At 35.1% G+C, this 22862-nt stretch overlaps 1 protein-coding gene across 4 annotated transcripts in view; it reads right to left on the reverse strand.

The window, feature by feature from the left end:
* Positions 1 to 22862, reverse strand: part of LOC138175903 (origin recognition complex subunit 5-like) — a 100546-nt gene that overhangs the window by 32322 nt on the left and 45362 nt on the right. For 2 of the 4 annotated variants that reach the window (XM_069106559.1, XM_069106560.1), the window contains one exon: positions 20681 to 20791. In XM_069106559.1, the coding sequence (XP_068962660.1) occupies positions 20681 to 20791 (111 nt within the window). Of the gene's footprint in view, positions 1 to 2730; positions 2752 to 8145; positions 9987 to 20680; positions 20792 to 22862 lie in introns of those variants that run through there. The other 2 variants (XM_069106562.1, XM_069106561.1) reach the window with 2 other exon arrangements.

Consider the following 22862-nt stretch of genomic DNA (forward strand, 5'->3'; position numbering starts at 1 on the left):
TCTTAAACTAATCTGTAGCAAATGATGAAAAAGGACAGAAGAGTAAAGTGGCTCCTAAGTCACTTCTTGCTCAGATTAGTGGCTTCCATCACATGACCTTGCCCACAAGCATTACCATCAACTGGTTTTGTTCTCATATCAATCTCTTGTACTTAGGGAAACTAACTTTCTCTGGAAGATCATTTCTCCTTTCTTCCTTATACTCCCCTTCAGTGATGACCATTGCTTGCCTCCTCTCCACACATACATGGCCAGCAGGAGTTGGTATACTTTTTGTCCTTCTCTTTTATTTCCAGACTATAAATACTCAAGGTTTTTTTTTTTCTTGGAGTTCGCTCTGCTCTGACTTTACACCCCTTCCTTCTGCCTCGACTTTACTGTTAACTAGTTTGGCTGTGCTGCTGAATTGTCCTCCATTCTTAGTTCCCTTGACTGCTTGTCCTTTGTTATTCATGTAGTATAAATCCTCAACCTGGCTTACTTCTATCCACACATATTTTCTGCTTCTACTCACAAGCTATTGAGAAATTCAATACAACTGTACCAATGGAGTGCACTACAAATTCATGTTATTTAAAGGCACCTTGCCCTTCACTGCTACAGGATAAGACTTTTACTCTTCCTAACCCTCAATTATGCCCTCTATAGTGGTGGTTCCAAACCTCTCTCCTCCAGCCCCTAATGTACCCTCTGCCTCTGTATCTTTGGATATTCTGTCTTCCCTGGGATTTCTCTTCATCCCTATTCTATGCCTTGAACCCTCTCAATCTTTTCATCTATCTCCTCCTCTTTTCTTATAGCTTTGGAAGAAAAGGTGGTCTCTCTTATTTGTCAATGCTAACTTCTTTGCCTCTATCTTTGGTTCCATGCCCTCCATGGTCTCTGATACTCAGTTTTCCCCATCTATTAGTTCTTTCTTTGCTGCATACAAACATGCATTAGTATGTGGAGTGACCCTAGGGTGAGGGTTGGCTTAGGGTTCTGGAGGAAAAGATGAGAATCCAGGCATTTTCCACCTGGATTAAAAATGATCAGAAAGTTGAAGACGAAAGTAGCCTTTTCCAGGATTCTCTAGAAATATTCAAGTATTAAGAATGACTACATTTACACTATAGCTTAAAACGTTACTTTTAAACTGCTATTGCCTTGGCTACAAATTTGAGTCCTTCAAGTTTTGGAAAACTGTGGGGAATATTCTTTCTTCTGATGTGTTTAGTTGACACCTTCACTGGTGGAATCAGAAAAAGCACCTCCAGATGGGGCTATTCCACCCCCTGGGAATCCACCAGGCATGCCTTCTGTAATGCCCCCTGCACTCTGGCACAGCTTAGTAATGATGAGTTTGCAAACCTTCTCAAATTCTTTCTGCTGATTCTCAAATTCTTCCTTGTCAGCAGTCTGGGTTTTTATCCAAGCAATTGATAATTTCACTACATCTGTCAAGGATCTTGTGTTTTTATTTATCACCAATTCTGCCGATGGGAAATTCAGTTTTTCATCTTCTATGGTAGCCTTCATGTTGAAAGTATAAAATTCAAGAGAGTTCTCTTGGAGGACACTGTCTATCTGCTTCTCATCTTCAAACTTGTATTTCTCAGCCTCCTGGAACATGCTCTCACGTCCTGTGAATTCAACTGCTAAGCAGGTTGTTACCTTTTGTCATTGCTTTCACTTTCATAAACTGAATAGACAAACCTGGATGGTTGTTTGAGAAGGTAGTAACGGCCTGCATCTGCTTGGTGGGGATGGTGATATTACGTTTGATCAGAACTGTCTTTACTCTACCAGCAGCTTGATTCCAAAGGAAAAGAAGAGTTATGTCCAACAGCAGCAAGTCCTGCACAGTCTCAGATTTATCTCCAGACAAGATGGCAGCCTGGACCACTGCACCATAGGCAATAGCCTCATCAAAACTGATATTCTTGTTGAGCTTTTTGTCACTGAAGAATTTCTGCAGTTCTGCATCCTTCTGGATTTAGGGGATCCAACTGGAACTGTCCTCCAACATGATGTCATGAATCTGTGATTTAGCTAGCTTAGGGCCTTTTCCACAAGGTCCAGTGTGCCATGGAAAAGGTCAGCATTCAGCTCCAAAATGGGCCCAGGTGAAAGAGTTATAGAAGTCAATACCTTCATAGAGGTAACCAATCTCAAGTTGGCCTTGGTACTGGAAGAAAGGGTATACTTTGCACTTCACAAGCGGTACACAGATAGTGGACAGCCCTCTTGCTCTCACTGGTGTCCTTCTTGTACTTTTGCAATGAAATTTAATTGACCATGTGGTTATCAAAGTCCTCTCCAATTAAGTAAGGTCCCCACCTGTAGGCTTGACTTCAAAGATACCATCTTTAATGGTAAAAATAGAGACAATGAAAGTACCACCTCCAAAGTCAAAGATCAACACATTTCTCTTGGTATAAACTTTTTTGTCCTAGCCATAAGGAACAGCAGCAGCAGTTGGCCCATCGAGGATTTGGAGCACACTGAGACTGGTGATGGTTTCAGCATCATTGGAGGTCTGACACCGGGAACTGCTGAAGGAGACTGGTACTTTGATGACAGCATTTGTGATGGTCTTCCCAAGGTAAGCTTTGGTAATTTCTTTCACCTTGGTCAAGTCACAGAAGATATTCTGGAGAGAAACTTTTGGTCTTCCCTTTGTATTCCACTTGGACCTTATACCTGCCTGTGCCATTCACCGTCATGAAAAGCCAATGCTTCATGTCTGATAGTACAAGTTCATCATCAAATCTGCAACCAATTAGACATTTGGTATCAAAGACTGGATTGATGGGATTCACTGCAACTTGATTTTTTTTTTTTTTGCAGCATCATCAATTAAATGTTCTATGCTGATAAAGATGACCTAGCTTCAGGTGTTCCTATTTTTTTGGTCTTAGCAATGATCTCCACTTTCCCATGTGGTAAGACTCCCACACAGGAATAAGTTGTGACAAGATCAATGCTAACCACAGGTTCCTTCAAAATGGTTGCTGGGGTGTTAGGGACTGTAGCTGACCACTGTGAAGCAAGAAGGGTTGCTGTGGCACTAAGTAGGATACTTGAAATGTTCATCAGATTTTAAATGATCTTATTATTTGATGTAATATGATAGTTAATATTGCTAAAAGTTATAAGGCATTAAAATTTTCTTTATTAATTAACAAGTATTTATTTTTCTCTCACTCCCTACAAGATCATTATTTGATGCTCTCTCTCCTCCTATTATGACTCAAAGATATTTAAGGACCACTTTGGCTGTATTCTTCTCTTGCTGTCCTTACCTACCCTGGGTGTCTCTTTAAATTACATATTTTCCTTTGTATGATGTTAAAAAGTACAATCGGACCAGTAAAGACCATAAGTGTATCAAACAATATTTTAAGTGTTTTAAACCATAAATATATCATATAGTGCTTTAAGTGTTACTGACCCATCTAATTCTTCTGTGAAGTTTCTTTTAGTTCCATGAAGCTGACCAGCATATCTTCTCAATAGTAAATTTCCCTCTGTACCAAAATATGTCTTGATTTTTGTCAAAACAAAGAATAGATTTGGAATCAGAAGATTTAGATTCACATGGAAGTTCCTCTACTTACTAGCTCTGAGATTTTGGTCTATCATTTAACTTTTTTTTTAAGTCAGATTTTCCTCATCTGTAAAAAGGGATTAATAATGTTTAACCCTATGTCATAGGAATGATGTGAAGAAAGCACTTTGTAAACCTTTAGATGCTTTCTAAACAACTACCCATATATACACATTTTTAAGTGCTATATAACTATAAGCTAATATTATCTTAGTCACAAGATCTGAATAACATTGAAAAGATATTTAAAATATGTTAAAAATATTTCACTAAATCCAGCAGAATTAATAAATAAGTTACTTTCTTCCTGATAGAGAACTGATCATAAGTTAGCCTTATGGAAGAGATGGAGAAAAGGGTTAGGAATAGAAGAAAGGCAAAAGAGAAGAAAAAGACAAACTCCTAAGTTAGACACTGAAGAACTCAAGTAATTTCTAGTGCTCAAAATTCCACTTATCAGTTCATTAACTGTTTGTTAAAATTAACTGCCTGAAATTAGGAACTTGGGCAGGAGCTAAGTATTTTGTGCACAACCACTGACTTCTCAAGTCAAAGCCATTATCTACAAACATCCAAATCATGCAATCTCCTGAAATTCACAGAATCCTGGCACTGAAAGGGGGCATTTGGAAGTCCTATCTGGTCCATCCTGCTACGGAATCCTTGAGAAATAGTCAGTCATTGAGCCTTCACTAGGAACATATATAGTGAAGTGGAACTTCCACTACCTTACACTATGAAGAGCTTCTTAAACTTCTTCCACTTCAGACTCCTTTGAATTTTGACCCCTTTCCAAGTTTCAGCAGCATCTGTTGGCATTGCGTGCCCAAAGGCAAGTGCAGTACAAAGTGTGCATACTCTGTCTTTAGAACCATGGCTACAGCAAAGTTGCACAATGCAACTCGGACAAGCACTGTCAGAAGCACCTTAGATTCATTACAAGTTTGATTTTTAATTTTTGATGTACAAACCTATTACTGTTGCCAAATTTTTCTAGACCCCAAATGGGGTCATGACACCCCCCCTGCCCCCCACCATTTAAGAAGTTCTATGCTATAGCACATTCCACTTTTGGATATTGCTCTTCTGTAAGAAATTTTTTCCTTCTTTTGAGTCAATATTTGCCACTTTGTAATTCCCCCACCCTGCCAATTCTTCATTTTGGGGACAATCAGAATAAATCTCATTATTTTTTCATATGACAAGACTTCAAATACTAAAAGACCATAGACATGTCCCCCTTCTCCCAATCTTCAATTCTTCCAGCTAAACTCCCACATGACATTCAAGTTCTTGTCCCACCCTTGTTGTCTTCTTCTTGATGTACTGTGTCTTGTCAAGGAGGTCTGCTACAATGTGGGCAACCAAACACAGGACTTAAGATCTAATCACATGAAATACTTGACCAAATCTCACAGAATCTTTTTTGTTCTGAACACTGTACTTCTATTGATGAAATCTAATACTGTAATAGGGAAAGTTTAACAGCAGACAGAAGGCTGGCCTTAAAGCCCTAGATTCAAATTCTGCGCCTCACACATACAAGATGTGTGACCATGCACAAGACATGGTCCTACAACAATGCATTAAGACTATTTAGTTGTAGTATGGGTCCCCTAAACTAATGAAATCATAAATTTGGATTAGTCCTACTTGCTCCTCCTCCTCTCTCCACAGAACTGCATTAAAGCTTTTTTGCATACTTCGTAACACTACTGACCCATATTTAGTTTGTACACTTTCACTAAAAGGAAGTTTGTCAGTACAATGTAATAAAGTGTAACTGACAGACTTGGAGTCGAGAGCTCTTTATCTGAATCCTGATACTGATATTTATGTGCCACATGATCATGAGTGGGTCCCTTAAGTGCTGAGTCTGTTTCCTCAGATGCAAATGTAAATGTAAAATATAGAGAAAATATTTATATTACTTACTTCACTGATATATTACCTTCACTTCACCTTTGAAACCCCAAAGCATGTTAAAAAAAGTTATAATTTTAGTCATATATCCCCATTCTATACTAGTTCAGTGAATTATTTTGAACCCAGTTGTAGATATTTATTCTTAAAATTTTTAATTAAAACTTTATTTTTATTGTGAATTTAGTCACCAAGCATTAGCATTTTAGTATACAGAACAAAAAAGGAATTGTATATTAAACTAGAAGCTTTTATTTTAACTTTTTTAGCATAGCAAATTTAAAATGGTAAAGACAAAAGTGCTCTGTTTATATTCCCTTCTGAACTTCTTTTTGCATTTTTTTATAGTTTCCCTATTAAATTTCAACGTTACATTCATTATAATTTCAAGTCCTATTGTTTCTCAAAGAGATATTAAAGGCATCTAGCACTGTTGGGATATAAAGTACTATAAATAAGCTATCTGAAAATTTCTAGATAACCAAATCCATTTATGTAGTCAAAACATTTTTAAAATCTGGGAAAGTTATCTTTCTAAAATAAAATGTATCCTGTATTTTCTTTCATTCTTAAGGCTTCTAAATCTTATCTATGGCAATAATACAGATTTTTTTAGCCACACCTTTACTTTAGTTACTGATTTTCCAGTATATATTATTTAGTCATTTAAAAACAGTTCAATGTTTAAGGTTATATTTACAGTAATGGCTTACATTACATTTCTGCATTTAAACAACTGCAGAATCCATCACCATTTTAGTACTACTAAACTTCTTATTTTTAAACTTTTTCTTACACTTTCAAGACAAAATATGCCAAGCAAAATAAGATTTACTAGCATTAAAACATTTCCCATAAAGTTATGAATGTATATTTATACAGGTGAACAATATATTTGGTATATTTATTAGAAACAATCCTTGGCTTTGAGAGTGGCAACTATAAAATACTGCCTAAGGGAAAGAAGTTACTGACATAGTATTGTTATAGTGAAGCTGAAAGCATAATTTATGTAACTTTTTTTTTTCAACCTTAAGGCATTATCTTACATGTCACCTTTGAGTTATGGGTCCATTTTCTAGACTCAAGCAAAAAACAATTCTGGAAAAAGCCTTGATGCACTATCATAATCACAAAGAGAAAGCTGCTACACCTGAAGGATGTTAACATCAAATTCAGAAAAGACTATAAAAATGATAACAAATATTTTTAAAACAAAACAAAACACAAAACCTCTTTTCTAGTTAATGGGATATAAATAAATAGTGATGCTAAATGATTCTTCAAAATAGTTGACATCAGCATTCCAAGTATTCCTTACAGTAGTGCTACCGTGTAGGGAGGCAGGTCAATCCTTTGTACTCTTTTTCATGAAACATTTTAAAATGATCTTAAAAAATCCTAGAAAAAGGCATTTACCTAGGATAGGATTGTAAGAGTGTTTTAGTGGTAGCACAGTAATCTATGGCAAAACCAGCTGTACTTAGATCTGGGAATTTAATTTACTGCACTATTGGAGACAAGAGTATTGCTTTGGTGATGCTTTTTACCTACTGAAGACAGTATGGGTGTCTCTATCAAGTAGCACTCATTCTGTTTAATGAGAATGGGAATTTGAAGATCTTCCCTGCCCCTTAATAGACCTAGTGGGGAGGTTGAAGACCTCCCCTGCTTTGAGAGTAAACTCTGGGGGCTGCCAGGTGGCGCAGTAAGAGTGCTGGCTCCAGAGTCGGGAGACCCAGGATCGGTTCCGGCGTCAGATACTTGGCACCCACACAAAATAACGGGCCATGTAACCTTGAGCAAGTTACTTAACTCGATTGCTTTAAAAAAAAAAAAGAAAGAAAGTAAACTCTGCCCCCTAATAGGCTGAATGTAGTTACATGGAGCCTGTGGTGGGAGGAGGTTGCTGAAGGGAAGCAGAGCCCACAGGAAACTGGTCAGAGCTAGCAATACGGCGGGGGAGAGAGGACGATCATCAAGGAGATAGAGAAGTTTGCGAGTAAATATTGATCTTGCATTGGTCTGTGGGAAGGCTGAAGGATACTGTGGCTCTCAACATTATTATGGCTTCTGAATATCTTTGGTACTATGATGGAATTGCCTTACTGGTTTTGGGATTCAGTTTTCTGGTGTCTAAATAAATGTTTCAGTTCTATCCTCTACATGGAGAGTTTGATATATTTTGCAATTGAACGTTATGCAACACTTATAGTCACCATATTTATAGTGATTGTAGGTGCTGTAAATATTGCACTGGCGCTACAACTACTGATCAATGAAGAAGGTAACAAATAAAATTCCTTTTATGTTTTTAAAATGGGACCCCCTAATAATTTCAATTATGGCAAAGGAGAAAAATGGTAAAATGACTGGAAAGTAGCATAGCCTTCTGAGATTTATATATTTAATAGTCATTTTTGGTTAGATATTTTGGAGAGACAGTAATACTGTGTATGTATTATGTAAATATATTTTGATCCTGAGTCCTAACAGAAGTCTGAGGAACCACAGAAAAAGAGAGCAATGAAAACCACACCATTTCAAAATGACATTAAATATTATGGGATTGTTTTGGAATTCAATAAATATTTTAATGTAACCTTTAGATACAAATCAGTTTACATGAGCATAACATACCATGTTATATATATTGCTAAGAACTATACACACACACACACATAAATATATGTATATAGTTAGTCAGTTAGTTTTCTCTGTTGATCTCATTTGCTTAGCTGTTTTTCTTCCTTCCAAGGAAGGGTTTAATGAGGCAGGGTATATCAGGAAATGATTATGGCACTAAAATCAAAAGGTCTCAATACAACCTAAAAAGAGCCTCTCAGTTAATAAAAAGAAATAAACAAGGAAATGAGCAAGCAGGGAAGTAAAATCATAATCATAGCTAAAACTATGTGTCATACAACATATATGCTAACTACTTTACAATTATTATATTCTTTGATCATCATAACAACCCTGCGAAGTTACTATTATTACCCCCATATTACAAATGAGAAAACTGAAGTAATCTGAGGTTAAGTGACTTGTTCAGGGACACACATCTAAAAAGTGTCTGAAGCTGGATGTGAACTCAATTCTTCTTGACTACAAGCCCAGCACTTTATCCACCCTACAAAAGGTCAGGAAGAAGTCACCAGAAGGAAAAAAGCAATAAATTAACTTCAACAAGAGAGCAAGAATCAAAGTGGAATCTAACACAAGACACATGAAATTATATAATGAAAATTAAAATGAGAGACCTGGTTTTCATGAAGAAAGATCAAATATCTGGAATGAAAGGCTGATCATCATTCAAAAGAGAAAAGGACAAACTGTTAGAGATAATCAACAATGTAGAGCCAGACTAGAAAATCTGAATGAAGAAAGAAAATCAAAAAGAAGTAATATTTGCTGGAAGCCAAATCTGAAATGGCAGAACATGCAGCAAAACAAAAGAAAAAGACAACTCAATGGAAAAAAAGTAAAAAGGCTACATACATTAAAAAAATGGAATTAGAAAACCAAGGTTGGAGTGATCCAAGAATTTCTAGATTACCCAAAAACTTGAATAAAGAAAATAACCATTATTTTTCTAGAAATACCTCAAGAAAATTTCTCAGGTCAAATAAGAACAAGAGACAAATGACAAACCAGTAGAATTCACAGGGCAATTTCAGAGAAATGTCAGATTAAATCACCTTGCCACACTGTGATCAAACTCTACAGATTCACCAAAAAATTGAATTTATAAGGGTATATAGATCATACTCATAATAATTTCCTATCTAGGGCATAATATAAGTAAAAAGCCAGATTCTACAAATTATATTCTAAAGTTTACCATACCTTTATGTTCATATAACTGCCTGAAAGATGTAGAAAATACAAGATGCTATGCTGCTTATTTTTTAAATATAAAAATGCATATAATCAGAGACAGCAAAATACTGCCCTAACACATCTCTTTCAACAAAATCATCCATGAAGACATCAAAATTATGTGCAATTACACACACACACAGAGTACATATACATGTGGCACATATGGAATATATAAACAGATCTATATAAATGGAAGGATTTCCTACATAGGAATATCCTACAATAGGAATACACTGAAATCATAGGAACGTATACACAATCTTACATAATTTGTATGAACGTATTTATACATGTATGCATCTGTGTACAATACACATTATGTCAAGATTTCATTTCTGTACATACACACATACACACACAAACATAGTACATATGTGCATGTGTATACAAAAGTCACCTTGTTTTCTGGTCCTCAGATTATTATCAGCAGATGAAGAATTAAACCAATATGTGTTCTCAGCAAAGGTGTCTACTCATTGTCATGGAAGAGATATGGCGAAGAGGTGTTTTCTATAGATGGTAACATCCTCCAGATGGTCCAATTTACAGATAACATTAATCTGGTCACATCAGAACAAAAAAGAATCTCCTAGATAAAACAAATAACCATTCAAAAAAAAAACAAAACATGGCCTGACTATTCACACAGGGAAACCCAAGAGGATGAAGAATACCTTTGTCTAGATTGAGACGTACAAATAAATGGACATCATAAAGACCTTGTCCATCAGTTTGCACACACACACACACACTCATATGTTTCAAATAGACATTAATCTGAATCTAGTGCTTAACAGGAGGAGGAAAATGAGTTGGACTTTGGGAAATAAACCAAAACTCTTCAGTATTTTATAGGGCTATAAGTTCTAGATTACCACAGTCTTAAAAGAATTAAAAATAAGGATCTCATAGGACATTGGAAAGGGATGTGCTATATGTGACAAGGCTAAAACACATTACAAACAAGGAGCTACAAGGAGCTACTCTGGAGAATTAGAATAAAGGATGTCATCAATGAAATACATAATTGAAAAGATGGGCTCATCATGTGGTGAAAACAAGGGATAACAAGCAGAGATTGTGTGTTCCTCTATTATTCTCACCTTATCAAAAGAAATCAAGGAAAGTCCCCAGAAAATTGGGTGGATACTGTATAGTAAACTTATAGGGAGAAATGGACAAGTACTGCATAGAATAGAGAGCTCCAAGTGGTTTTTTAACTGGATAACTGAAGGGAATCCAACTAGGAAAAAAAACTCCATCAATTCTGGTGGTACCTATCTAGTTTCATTTTCACAAGATTAGTCACTCTCTAAAGCCCTTACACAGAAAAATACATAACATTACTTACAAAAACTGGGAAAATATATATTTTGCAGAAAATAACTATAAAAAAAATTGACATCCAAAACGTGTATCATATGGCTACAATTGTGTAAAAGAACTAGGCTGCAAGACATAAGTGGTGAAAGGATACAGAAAGGCAGGTCTCAATAGAAAATATAAGCATGAACAAGAATCACATTTTTGAAATTCTCAAAATTTTTAATGACCAAGCAAATGCAAAAAAACCCCTAAGACTCCACCTAACAGCCATCAAACTGTTAAAGATGATATAAAACAATAAAATCCAGTGCTCACATCATTATGATAAAATAGGTAACTGTTTCACTACAGTTACAATTGTGAATTTGTATAACCTTTTTATAAACCAATACAATATATTAATTACATATTAAATAAGGAAAATGTGCATACTCTTTTACATCCAATGGCTAATTTCCAAAAAATAAAAGGGAGGAAAAAAAGCCTATATAAAAAAAAAACCCAAAAGAAAGAATTCCAGCAGCACTATTTATATCCACAAAAAAAAAAAGAAACAAACTAGGTGCCCATTAGTTGGGGAATGGCTGAACAATTATGGTATATGAATTCAAAGAACTATAACTGAACCCTAATATATTGTTATATGTTCCTAATTTCATTATAAACCAGACTACAAATGTTTATTTTCTAAATGTCAAAAAGAAAAAATGAAAAGAAAGTGATTATTTTACTTTGATATTCTGTGGTATTTAATAAATTCTGTGGTATTTAGGCCACAATTGAGTTTTCTAAGGTTTCAGTGTCATAAATCTCTACCTCTGATTTGTTAAGAATGCTTCACAAGGTTAAATAAAATAATATTGCATTGGTGGAAAAAGAAGTATTGATTATTCATGAAAGCAATTCAAATGGACTGAAACAAAAGTTTAAATTTGGGATTTAAACTAATACCTACCTAATGGAGATATATTCAAAATATTAATTTAGGTATATATTAATCAAATTAGGTACAGAAAAGCATTAATAAAATAATGTATTTTTGTTTACCTAAATACATGATAAACTATCATTGCAAAACATTTAACATTTTCCACAAGGGGAAAAAAAATACTACAGATCAAGTAAATCTGGAGTACTGATTTATAAAATCATGTATTTTACATGATTGTAAAAAGCACTGCACAAAAACACTGATGGCTCAAAATTAACTAATTAAAAAGGACTATGCTCATTGTATTTAAGTCACTATTATGCTTTCCATAATACTACTTACCATACTACAGAGGCATGATATTAATACATTAGTAAATGAAAGAAATATAACCAACATTTCTTCTTAAAGTGTTAATTATTCAATATGCTACCTATCAAATAACACCAAAAGGATCAGGAAAGCTTATCCAACATTTACTGTATATCTAAATGTATTTTGCATATAACATACGTTTATATATACTTTAAATTTTTCAAGTATAATATGTCTCCTCCAGAAATAACATCATTTCCCCAAATTGCTTCTCATAATTTTCTTCAGAAGCTTGACTTATCATAATTAAAAAATTAAACTCTAAGTTGTTTTCCCCCACAAAAACATTAAGTCAGAATAATACCTGTTAGTCCTAAAACATAAATTGACTTTTCTCTTTCAGTAATAACCATCTTTTAATTATAAACAGTTTACAGTTGGAGAAGAAACAGAAATTTTAAGTAAATTTACAAGAACTTTTAGAATCATAAAAGAACTGCCAAGATCCTTGTAGACATTACATTCAAATGCAAAATATAGTGATTTACTACAATACTACTCTGAAAAAATCCAACTGGTACTAATTCCGTTAAAAGAAAAAAAATCACATAACTAGAATGGAGCCAGTAAAAATACAAACAAAAATATTATAAAGTAATATAGTAAATGGCACTCAGGAGATATTTAATTTATGCAGTTTATAGTTTGTAGATGGAGAAGAAAAGGAAAAGAAGAAAAACAACAATTGCAATAATTAAAGCTTTGTTAACTATTAGGGAAAACAATGTGGAGATATATATTCATTTTTACTTAAATTTTTAAAAAGTGAGCAGTGTTAACTGTTGATCATGAGGTGAATCCTTTAATTGTAGCTCAAAGGTACAAATGTTTTCTAAACTATTAAGAGGTTTAATAAATGCAAAAATTAACAAAAAAATTAAAATTTCTTCTCATTACTTGCTGAAGAAACTCTTAAAAAGAAAATTCGGTGTAAATTTCATACAGAAACTAAAAAATTCAGGGCATATGTCAAATTGCTTGCCTTTTATTCAATGAGTGGGGAGGGGAAGAAGGAAGAGAGGGAAAGAATTTGGAATTCAACATCTGAAAAAAAGAATGTTAAGTGGGGAAAAAATGAAATATTAAATTTAAGTGATAGAAGGCAAAGAAATTAAAGGGGATACTGAAAGCTGAAAAAAAAAATTCAGGATGAAGAATGTAAAGTAATCCCTAAGAAGAGATAAAGGCTTAATATGTTATATATTAAACACATCATTAAAAGGTAGATTTAAAGCCAAATAAAATTTAATTTTTTTACTATTCTTCACTTTTTTCTCAAGGCAAACTGATTTCTTTTACATCCATAAGTCAGTTGGAAAAACACAAAGTATTGCTGTTGTAAGCCTAAAAAAAGTGTATAATTTACTTTAAGGTAGAGAATACATTCAACATCATTGAAAAGACAGTCTCCAGTTTTTGTTTTGTGCATAAAATTTTTTTGCATAAGAAATGAATATAATGAAAGGTCACCTATATCAATGTCAATGTTCTTTCCTCAGACAAACCATATTTTCTAAACCAAATATGGTATTTTTCTAAACACAATAGGTTGAATGAACAAGGATTAATAACTAAGAACATGAGTAATGTTTTCAACATTTACTGTGGTAATGCTGCCATCTAGTGTACATACAGTTAAATTATTATTTTTAAATGTATTCTTTTTTTTTTTCTTTTTGCCTTTTGGAGGGCAATTGGGGTTAAGTAACTTGCCCAAGGTTACATGGCTAGTTTTTTTTGTGTGGGTGCTAAGTGTCTGAGGCCAGAACTGAACTCGGGTCCTCCTGACTCCAGGGCCAGCGCTTTACTCACTGCGCCATCTAGCCGCCCCTTTAGTATTCTTTTCAAAGAAAGGCAGCCATGGGTAATGGATAATGAGCTGGCCTAGGAAACGGGACTATCTGGGTTCAAGTCATGCCACTGATACATATCTGATATACAATCCTGAGAAAACTACTTAATCTTACAGGGCTTGAGGCAACTCCTTAAGATAACAGGTTTCAAAAAACGTTCTGACCTATAATGGGAGGTTGAGTTCAGGAAAATAGAGAAATATCTCAATGTAAAATCACAGGTGTATTCTCCATCCCAATTGAGTATTCAAGGGATTAGGAAGTGTACACAAAGTATACTTACACTGCTAATTAAGCCACACAATTTAAGTCTAAGCTAAGACAACCTTTAAAGCATTCTCAAATGATTTCTTCATTTGTTTCAGAATTTCTGATTTGTCTAGTTTTCTACTTTTTCCTTAATGGTCTCCTTTCATATTGGAACCCAGACAGGCGCATGCCGATAGCTCCCAGGCGGCCTTGTCCAACTATGACTACGAGGAGCACAAGGCCTAGCAAGCGCATCAGGGATGAGGACTACTACCAGCACTCATGAATCAATAAGCCTCATCAAGCACCTGCTACATGTGATGCACCAATAAAGAAATACAAAGAACCACACAATCCCTACTCTTCAAGAAGGTCACATCTACCAGGGAGACACAGACTAAATACAAACATAATAGAGAACAAATACAGGCAGCTAGGAAGCAAAGGCTAATATCAGCAGTCGGGAGGAAGGGCTTCGGTTGAAGGTTGATATTTGAGCTCTGAAGTGAGGGATTCTACAAGGAGAAGTGAGGAGGGAATTCCAGGCATGAGGTACAACCAGCAAAGGCAAAAATAGCGAAGATGGAATTCCAGCTGAGATCTAGTTTGGCAGGATCAGGGAGTATGGGAAGGGGAGTAATATCTGTCTTGACAGACTGAATGGGGTCTGAATGTGAAAGATTTTAAGAGTCAAATAGACAAATTCATATTTTATTCTAGAGGCAAGAGGTCAGCCCTGGAGTTTCCTGAATAGGGGAATAACATGGTTAGATCTGTGCTTTGGTAGCCAAATAAAGCATGGGCTAGAGTGGGGAAAGAGCTGAGACAGGAAAACCAATGAAGAGGCTACTTTAACAGCGTAGCAAAGGGGTGCTGAGTCCTACCTAAGGTGGTGTTTGTGTGAGTGGAAAGGTCTGACGTGAAAATGCTGTGGAGGCAGAAATGGCCAGATCTGGCACCTAACGGACATATGAAGAAAGGGATATTGTTAATGCTGTTGTTCAATTCCTCCTTTCTCCAAGAGGACCACTGACATCAGGAGGGTGAGGACTCGCTTGTGAACTGGATTTAAATGAAGAACGAGAGAGAGAGACAGGAAAATACCATGGCTCCAACCCTGAGAGAATAGAAGAATAGTGGTACCTCAGACAGATATGGCCCAGACGCCACCAATATCTGGCCACAGTACCTGCGGCAAAAAGTAGCACTTAACAAATGCTTATTTACTAACTGACTGAAAACAAAATGTCCCAGGGTCTTAGACCAATGCTTAGGGAAGCGACTAGGGCTCCCTCTTTTTGTCTTGGCAGAATAAATATTTGCTTATTTATCCAAATGTCCTATTGATCCTGTTAGTTTGGGAAAAACAACAATGTGTGGATTTATTTCATGAATGCTAGATCTAGCGAGTAGTGGTAAATGTCATCAGGAAGTACTTATGAAAATATGATTCCAAATACTTTTAAACTTCATATATACCTTCAAAAATTCATTTGTGTGTACTTTTTTAGACTTTCAAGCTAACAATATCGGCAACTATTGAAACTATTTCCTAGAAAACTAAATTGGGAAAAAAACCTTCAATTTTAAAATATAACTGATTTGCTACATTATTTGACTTACTAAAAGATCTTTAAGAACATTTGCAGAGTTCAAATCTGACTACAATAATCCCATTCCATAAGGCTAGAGACAAATGCTATGAGAAGCGAATACTTCAGAACTACTGCTATATTTTACTTCTAAGAACTCTTAATAAAATAGTCCTTCACAAACAAAACAAAAGTATTTCCTGTACTGTTTATAGGAAAAATTTCAAATCTCTTAGTTTAGCATTCAAGGACTTTTTCAAGTTGGTCACTAACTATCCTCCCTATCTTTAACCCTCATAAACTCTCTATTCCAAATAAACTGACCTCCTCATAATGTCTCCCAACACATACCTATTACTTTCCTGACTTTTTCCCTTCCTTTGCTCAGTTCTACAACATCCCCAAATGCCTCCCTTGCTATAATTCACTACCCTTTAGCCCATCCACCTCAAGGTTGACTCTTCTTGTTCCAATCTGGAACTCTTTTCTCTGAAATTGATATTTATTTATAGCTTTTTTTTCTTAGTATTTTTTCTCCCCTAAGTAGTTCCCTGAGGGCAGAAACCATATATTTTACCTCCCATATACCAGAGCACCCATATTTTAAGCTAGAGAGAAGATCTGTGGCCATCTAGTACAGTACTTCTTAAACTGTGGGTTGTGACCCACATTTAAGAAGCACTGAAGGTGCTTCAAGTGGAAAAAATTTAAGAAGCCCTGAGTCCAATTCCCTCTTTTTAAAGATGATAATAAACTGAAGCCTATTACCTGGGTGACTTCCTTGCTAAAGGTCACACAGACAGGTAGTAATTGGCAGAGCTAGGATTCAAATCCAGGTTGCCTGAATCCAAATCCATCATGATGTTATCAGTTGTAGGTTCTGGAAGCACAGATTTGCTTTGTTAATACTGGCCTAGGAGAGTCAATTCTGATAAAGAGAAACCCAAAACCTACAATAACTTCCAATATTGAACATAGTTTTAAAAATTATTATATAAAATTTTTATAAAACAATGAACATTAAAAATTATCTTCACCCCTTGTGTGCAATTATAGCCATATATACCTGTATGTATGCATGTTTGGATAGTGTGGATAATTCATGAAATGGTTTCAAAAGCAGAAAACCTCACATATTGTCATCTAATTTTACCCTTATTGTAAGCCTGTGAAAGAAAGGCCTTAAGGTACATGTAAATATAATAAATTTACTTTGTCACATAACAGAATGTGAGAGACAATATGTACGTACCAGAAAGAGTTTCTGCATAGGGACATTTAATTTTGAGTTCTGATTTCCAATACTTAACTAGCTGTGTAACTTAATCTCTGAGGCTGTTTTTGCATACATCTTTTAGTTCTAGCTTATTAATTAAAACCTATGATTTGTGGAATCCTTATCCCAATAACATAAATGAAATGAAATTTCTGTTTGGAAGTTTCCCTTCAGCAAGTGAGAGCTAAGTATCTTTCGGGAACCCATCAGTAAAAGTGACCACCCTATAATATTAACATTCCTCCTTAAAATGTAGATCACTTCAAATACTTTTTTACATATCCTCACTTGTTAAAGCACATATATTCTTTATTTTTATAGAACTGCTGCCACCTAGTGAATTATTTTTGAAATAGACATAAGCTAAAAAATTTGATAATGACTAACTTCCCAATACCAATTGCCATTAGGCAAAACAATGAATAACAGTCTCTATAAGTACTACGGAAATACAAAGATTCATTTTCCTCAAGTAAAGTTACAGAAAATATAATTTCCCTGCCTCAAGTCTTTTCTCACTGCAGTCCAGCTTCCAGTCTGCTATCAAAGTGATCCTCCTGACATGCAGGACTGAACAAACTACCCTTCTATTTAATAAAATCCAATGACTCCTTATTACCTCCAGAATCACATGAGAAACGCTCAGTTTGGCGTTAAAGCCCTTCAAAACCCGAGTCCTTCCTACCATTATTCTTACCTTTTATTCCCCAGCATGCGTTCTATGATCTAGTGACACTGGTCTTCTGGATGTTCCTGAACACAAGACACTCCCTATCCCAGCTCTGCATTTTCACCAGATGCCCACCATCCCTAGAATGCTCTCCCTCATCTCTATTTTCTGGCTTCCTTTAAGTCTCAGCTAAAATCCTGCCTTCTACGAGAAGGCCAGCCCAACTCAACACTCCTGCCATCCTTCTAGGATTACCTCTGTGGTTTGTTCACAGTTGTCTGTATGTTCTCGCCCCCATTCTAGAAGGAGCTCCTTGAGGTCACAGGGGCTGTTTTTGCTGGTATTTGTATCCTTAGTGCTTGGCACACAGTAAGTTTTTAAGGAACGCTTATCAACTTACTAATTGGTCAAATTTAAACACAATGATTTATACAATGGAAAAAAAAAATCTCTGGAGAGAACCTGGATTCAAATTTTACCTTTGAAAATTACTACATAAATATCTGTAAAATGAGGACTAGACGGTCTCTGAATTATAGATCTTTGTTTTCCAAGTCCAGTTCTATGATCTTATAATTTCTATTTTTTATTTTATTATTTTTATACTTACATATATATCATAAACTTAAATGTTGGAACTTAAGTACAAAGAAAGAAAAAAATGTCATGTGCACAGCAGAACATAAAAGAGGATTCAAAATACGTAACAATAAATTTTCATTTCAAAAAAAATTGTATGATAAATAATACATGTGTGGAGAATTGTCTATCTTTTCTTTGCTTCCTTTTAAGTTTTCTTTTGTTCTCTGCTGTGCACTTTTTTACTTTGTTCTTTTTTCCCCTCCCCGCCACAACCCCCCAGAAGGCAACAATAAAGTTTAGATGTTTCTCTGTAGCTATAGATACACACATACACATACATACATATACAAACATTTACTTTTCCAAACAAATTTTACTCCTGATCTTTGTTTTTATGAATGTGCATATCCCTCCTGCCTCCTCTACTTTACTTCTATCCACTACCTTGCCCTCCTATTTCTTGCCTACCCCTCTCCATGGATCCCTCCTTTATCCTCCCATTCCCATAAATCTAAACACCTTTCTATACAGCCCTTTCACCTATTCCCTCATTTTTCCCTCTAAATATCCCTCCCTTGTCCTCTCCCCCCTCCTTATGTCCCTACCATTTGATTTCTTCTGAATTTAGAAGACTTTTATACTTTTCTAAATACATACTTATTGTTCCCTTTTAAACCCATTCCCTATGAAAGTAAGTTACCAGAACTATAAATCCTCCTCCTCCATCTAATTCCTCTGTATTGATTCTTCCTCTTGCACCTCATTTGTATAAAATAATTACTCTTTTCAGCTGTTCCTAAATGGTCTTACTTTTAAAATTCGCATCATACTCAGGTTTACCCCAATCTTTCTTATCAGTTGCCCAATTATTAATAAGAATCTTAGACATAATTTTACATATTAAAAGTAAACAGTTTGTCCTTATGAATCCCTTATAATCAGTCTTTGGTACGTGCCTTATATTTCTCTTGGTTCTTATATGTCATATCTTCTATTAAGTTCATGATATTTTTTTTAACAAAGTCTTGAAAGTCTGAGAGTTTATCAAACATCCATTTTTTTTTTCACTCAAGATAATACTTAACTTTGCAGGGTATAATATTTTCAGCCCAAGCTCCAGTTCTTTGGCTCTTAGATATACTTTGTTCTGAGAACTTCAGTCCTTTAATGTCTCTGCTGCTAGGTCTTAGGAATTCTAATCATGGCACCATCATATTTAAATTGTTTTAATCTCGATGCTTTTAATATTTTATCCTTGAGCAGGGGGTTCTGGAATTTGAATATGATATTGCTATGAGTTTTCCTCATAGGATCTCTTTTAAGTGGTGATGGATGAATTTTTTCTAGTTCTACTTTCCTACTCTTGTTCTAATGCTTCAGCACAATTTTCTTTAATTATTTCTTGTGTTATTGCATCAAGATTCTTTTTTATGATCATAACTTTCAGTTAGTCTGATTATTTTTATATTTTCTCTTCTAGATCTATTCTCCAAATCTGTTGTTTCTCTTGTGTTTCATTTTTATAAATTCTGATCTTAATTACAGGTATTATTTCTGATGAGCATTATTATTTCTGATCTTAATTATTTAAATTTTCTAAATGAGTAAAGTTCCATCACATAAAAAAAATTGAAAATCAATCAAGCTAAAGCCTTTAACAAATGCGAATTTGGATTAAAGATTAACAATTAGCCTGATGATCTATGTTCACAATTTTTCTCTAAACATCATTAACTTTTCCTGAATTTTGACTTCTTTATTTAACTCTGAGATACTGATAGGAAAGAACAGCTATCTTATTTTTCTAATAATATCAATTAAAACTAAGCCACATTTTCTTCAACAACAGAAATATCTAACTGCAAAAATTCTGACAAATAGGAACATTTGTACTATGTTCTCGAAACAAAAAACTCCCAATGTATACATCCCAAAATTTTCTTTGAACTATAATAAAGGATGATCATAAATTTGTATCTCCTCTATGTATGTATGTGCTCCCCTGCCTGAATTCAACTCCACAAAATTAAGATACCCTCTGGTGTCTGTTTCCTCCCTCTGACATTTCCTGCCTCCTTTTGTGTGTCTCCAACTTTAGCCTTGATGGCAGGAACTTTTTTTTTTTTAATTAATTGTATTTCCAGCACTTAGCACAGATCCTGGAATATAGTAGGCACTTAATAAATGATTACTGGATTGGATAAATTAGAATACCTCCCCACCCCCCACAAAAAATCTAGACCTAAAACTTTAAACTACTGAGAAGCTGTTCATTTTTCTTTAACACACACACACAAAACGTTTTCTTTTTTCACATTAATTAACACCATACTTTTTTTAAAGTGTGACTTTTATCAGATATAGTGTAACACTTCAAGGAGCTCCCAAAAGATGATGGAAAAATAAGATAATATAAAATCTATACTCACCTGGGAGAAGATATTTGCAGTTGGAGCAACTCGGCTGTCCACAATACTGTATAATATTGCTAACAATCTGTCCAGAGGAAATGGCTTTGGTCCAAGAAGATGATTGCTAGTCTGTAAGAAAGAGATCAATTAAATAGATTTTTCCTAGGAGCTGAGCACCCTTATTCACTGCACTGCAAAATCCTAAAGGCAATATATTTACACTTTACATAGTCCCTGAAGGGAAACCCTGAAAACTATCCAACCTAAAATCTCCAACAAATATAACAGAGGACTATAAATCAAAACTATGCAAGACTCTTCATGGTCAAGATTTTTAAAAAAAATGTTTCATTTAACACTTTCTGAATTTCCTTTCACTCCCTCTTTCAATACCAGTATATTGACAAGAAAACAAATTATTTTTCCTCACTATCTTTAAAATTCAATTATGATAAACATCAGGGATTATCATTTCATTCTCAGACATCAGTTAACAGCTTAGGGATGGATCACCTAAAGTAAATTATAATGAATATTTTGTGATCTGTGTAGAAGATGCTGTCAGTCTAAAAAAAGTGGAGATGGCAGATTTGTAAAAATCTAGAGCTAAGGCCTAGAAAACTCTATTTATTTACAAATAAAATGACATACAAATTTCATTATATATCACTGAGAAAAAGATAAATTTAAAATGCACTATGATCAGTGCTCAATGAGCTTTTACCCAATACATTTATCAATAATTAGAAAATAATGTATAAAAATTATTATTTTTAGAAAGAATATACAGGAGTAAATCATTACAGTGGAAAGATTTGGAGTAGGAGGACCTGTATTTAAATCCTCCCTCAAACTTACTACGGGGAAAGGCATTTCCCTTCTCCAGATCTGCTTCCTCAATTTGAAAAATGAGTCAACTGGACTTAAATGATCTTTTCTTGGCAAAGACATTGGAGTAGTTTGCCATTTCCTTCTCTAGTTCATTTTATGTATGAGGAAACGTAAGGCAAACAGGGTTAAGTAACTTGTCCAGGATCACAAAACTAGTGTCTGAGGCCTCAATTGAACTCAGGAAGATAAATCTTCCTGACTTCAGGACCAGCACTTTATCTACTGTACCACCTAGCTTCCCAGTTCTTTAAAGTTATTTTTGATAAAGGCTTCATTATGGCATAGAGGTAATCTGATTTTTGTGAAAGCTCTGTACCAGGATATAAGCTCTGATTCTAGTAACCTGAAAAGGCTTTGAGTATTCATCTTATGACCTTCATTAGCAGCCATAGATTCAATTATCATCTCTATACTGATGATTCCCAATTATACTTACTTAGTCTTAACCTCTCTGCTGACATTGTCTTTTATCTCCAATTGCCTCTCAGACATCTTAAATTTAACCAATCCCGAAATAAACTCATCATTTTTCCCCAAAAACCCTTCTGTCTTCCTAACTTCCCTATTCCAGTTGAAGGTATCACCATCTTCCCAATTTCCCACATATAATCTGGGTGTCATCTTTAACTCCTCACTCTCCATATCCACTCTGTTGCCAAGGCCTGCTGATTTTACCTTTGCAACATCTCTGAAATATGGCCCCTTCTAACCTTTTTTGCTACCACTATCCTGATGTGGGCCCTCAATAACTATGCCTGGCCTATTGCAATAACCTGTTAGTTGGTTTCCCTGCCATAGGTCTCTCCCTTCTCCAGTTTACCCTCCACTCAGCTGACAAAATGATGTTCCTAAAGCAGAGGTCTAACCATGTCACTCTCCACTCCCATACTTAATAAACACCCGTGGCTCCCTATCACCTCCAGGATCCAATAGAAAATCCTGTTAAGCATTCAGTCCTTCGGAACTTGGACCCTCTCCTTACTTTTCCAGTCTTCTTGTAAGTTACACCCCTTTCTACCCATACATTTTGCTCTCTTGCAATAGTGGCCTCCTCACTGATCCTCCCACCAGACCCTCCATTTCCCCCCCACAGACACTGTCATTGGCCTTCCCCTCAGTCTGGAATGTTCTTTCTCATCTCCACCTCCAGGCTTATTTGGTTTCCTTGAAATCCCAGCTAAAATGCCACCTTCTACAAGAAGCTTGTCTTGATCCCCCTTACTTCCAGTGTCTTTTCTCTGTTGATTGCCTCTAATTTATTCTATTTATGTCATATATCTACATGGTTGTTTGTATGTTTTCTCCCCCA

Source organism: Petaurus breviceps, unplaced genomic scaffold (assembly GCF_028583685.1).
Source record: "Petaurus breviceps papuanus isolate PSGF00001 unplaced genomic scaffold, PetGlider_PUasm1.0 79, whole genome shotgun sequence".
Lineage (NCBI taxonomy): Eukaryota > Metazoa > Chordata > Mammalia > Diprotodontia > Petauridae > Petaurus > Petaurus breviceps.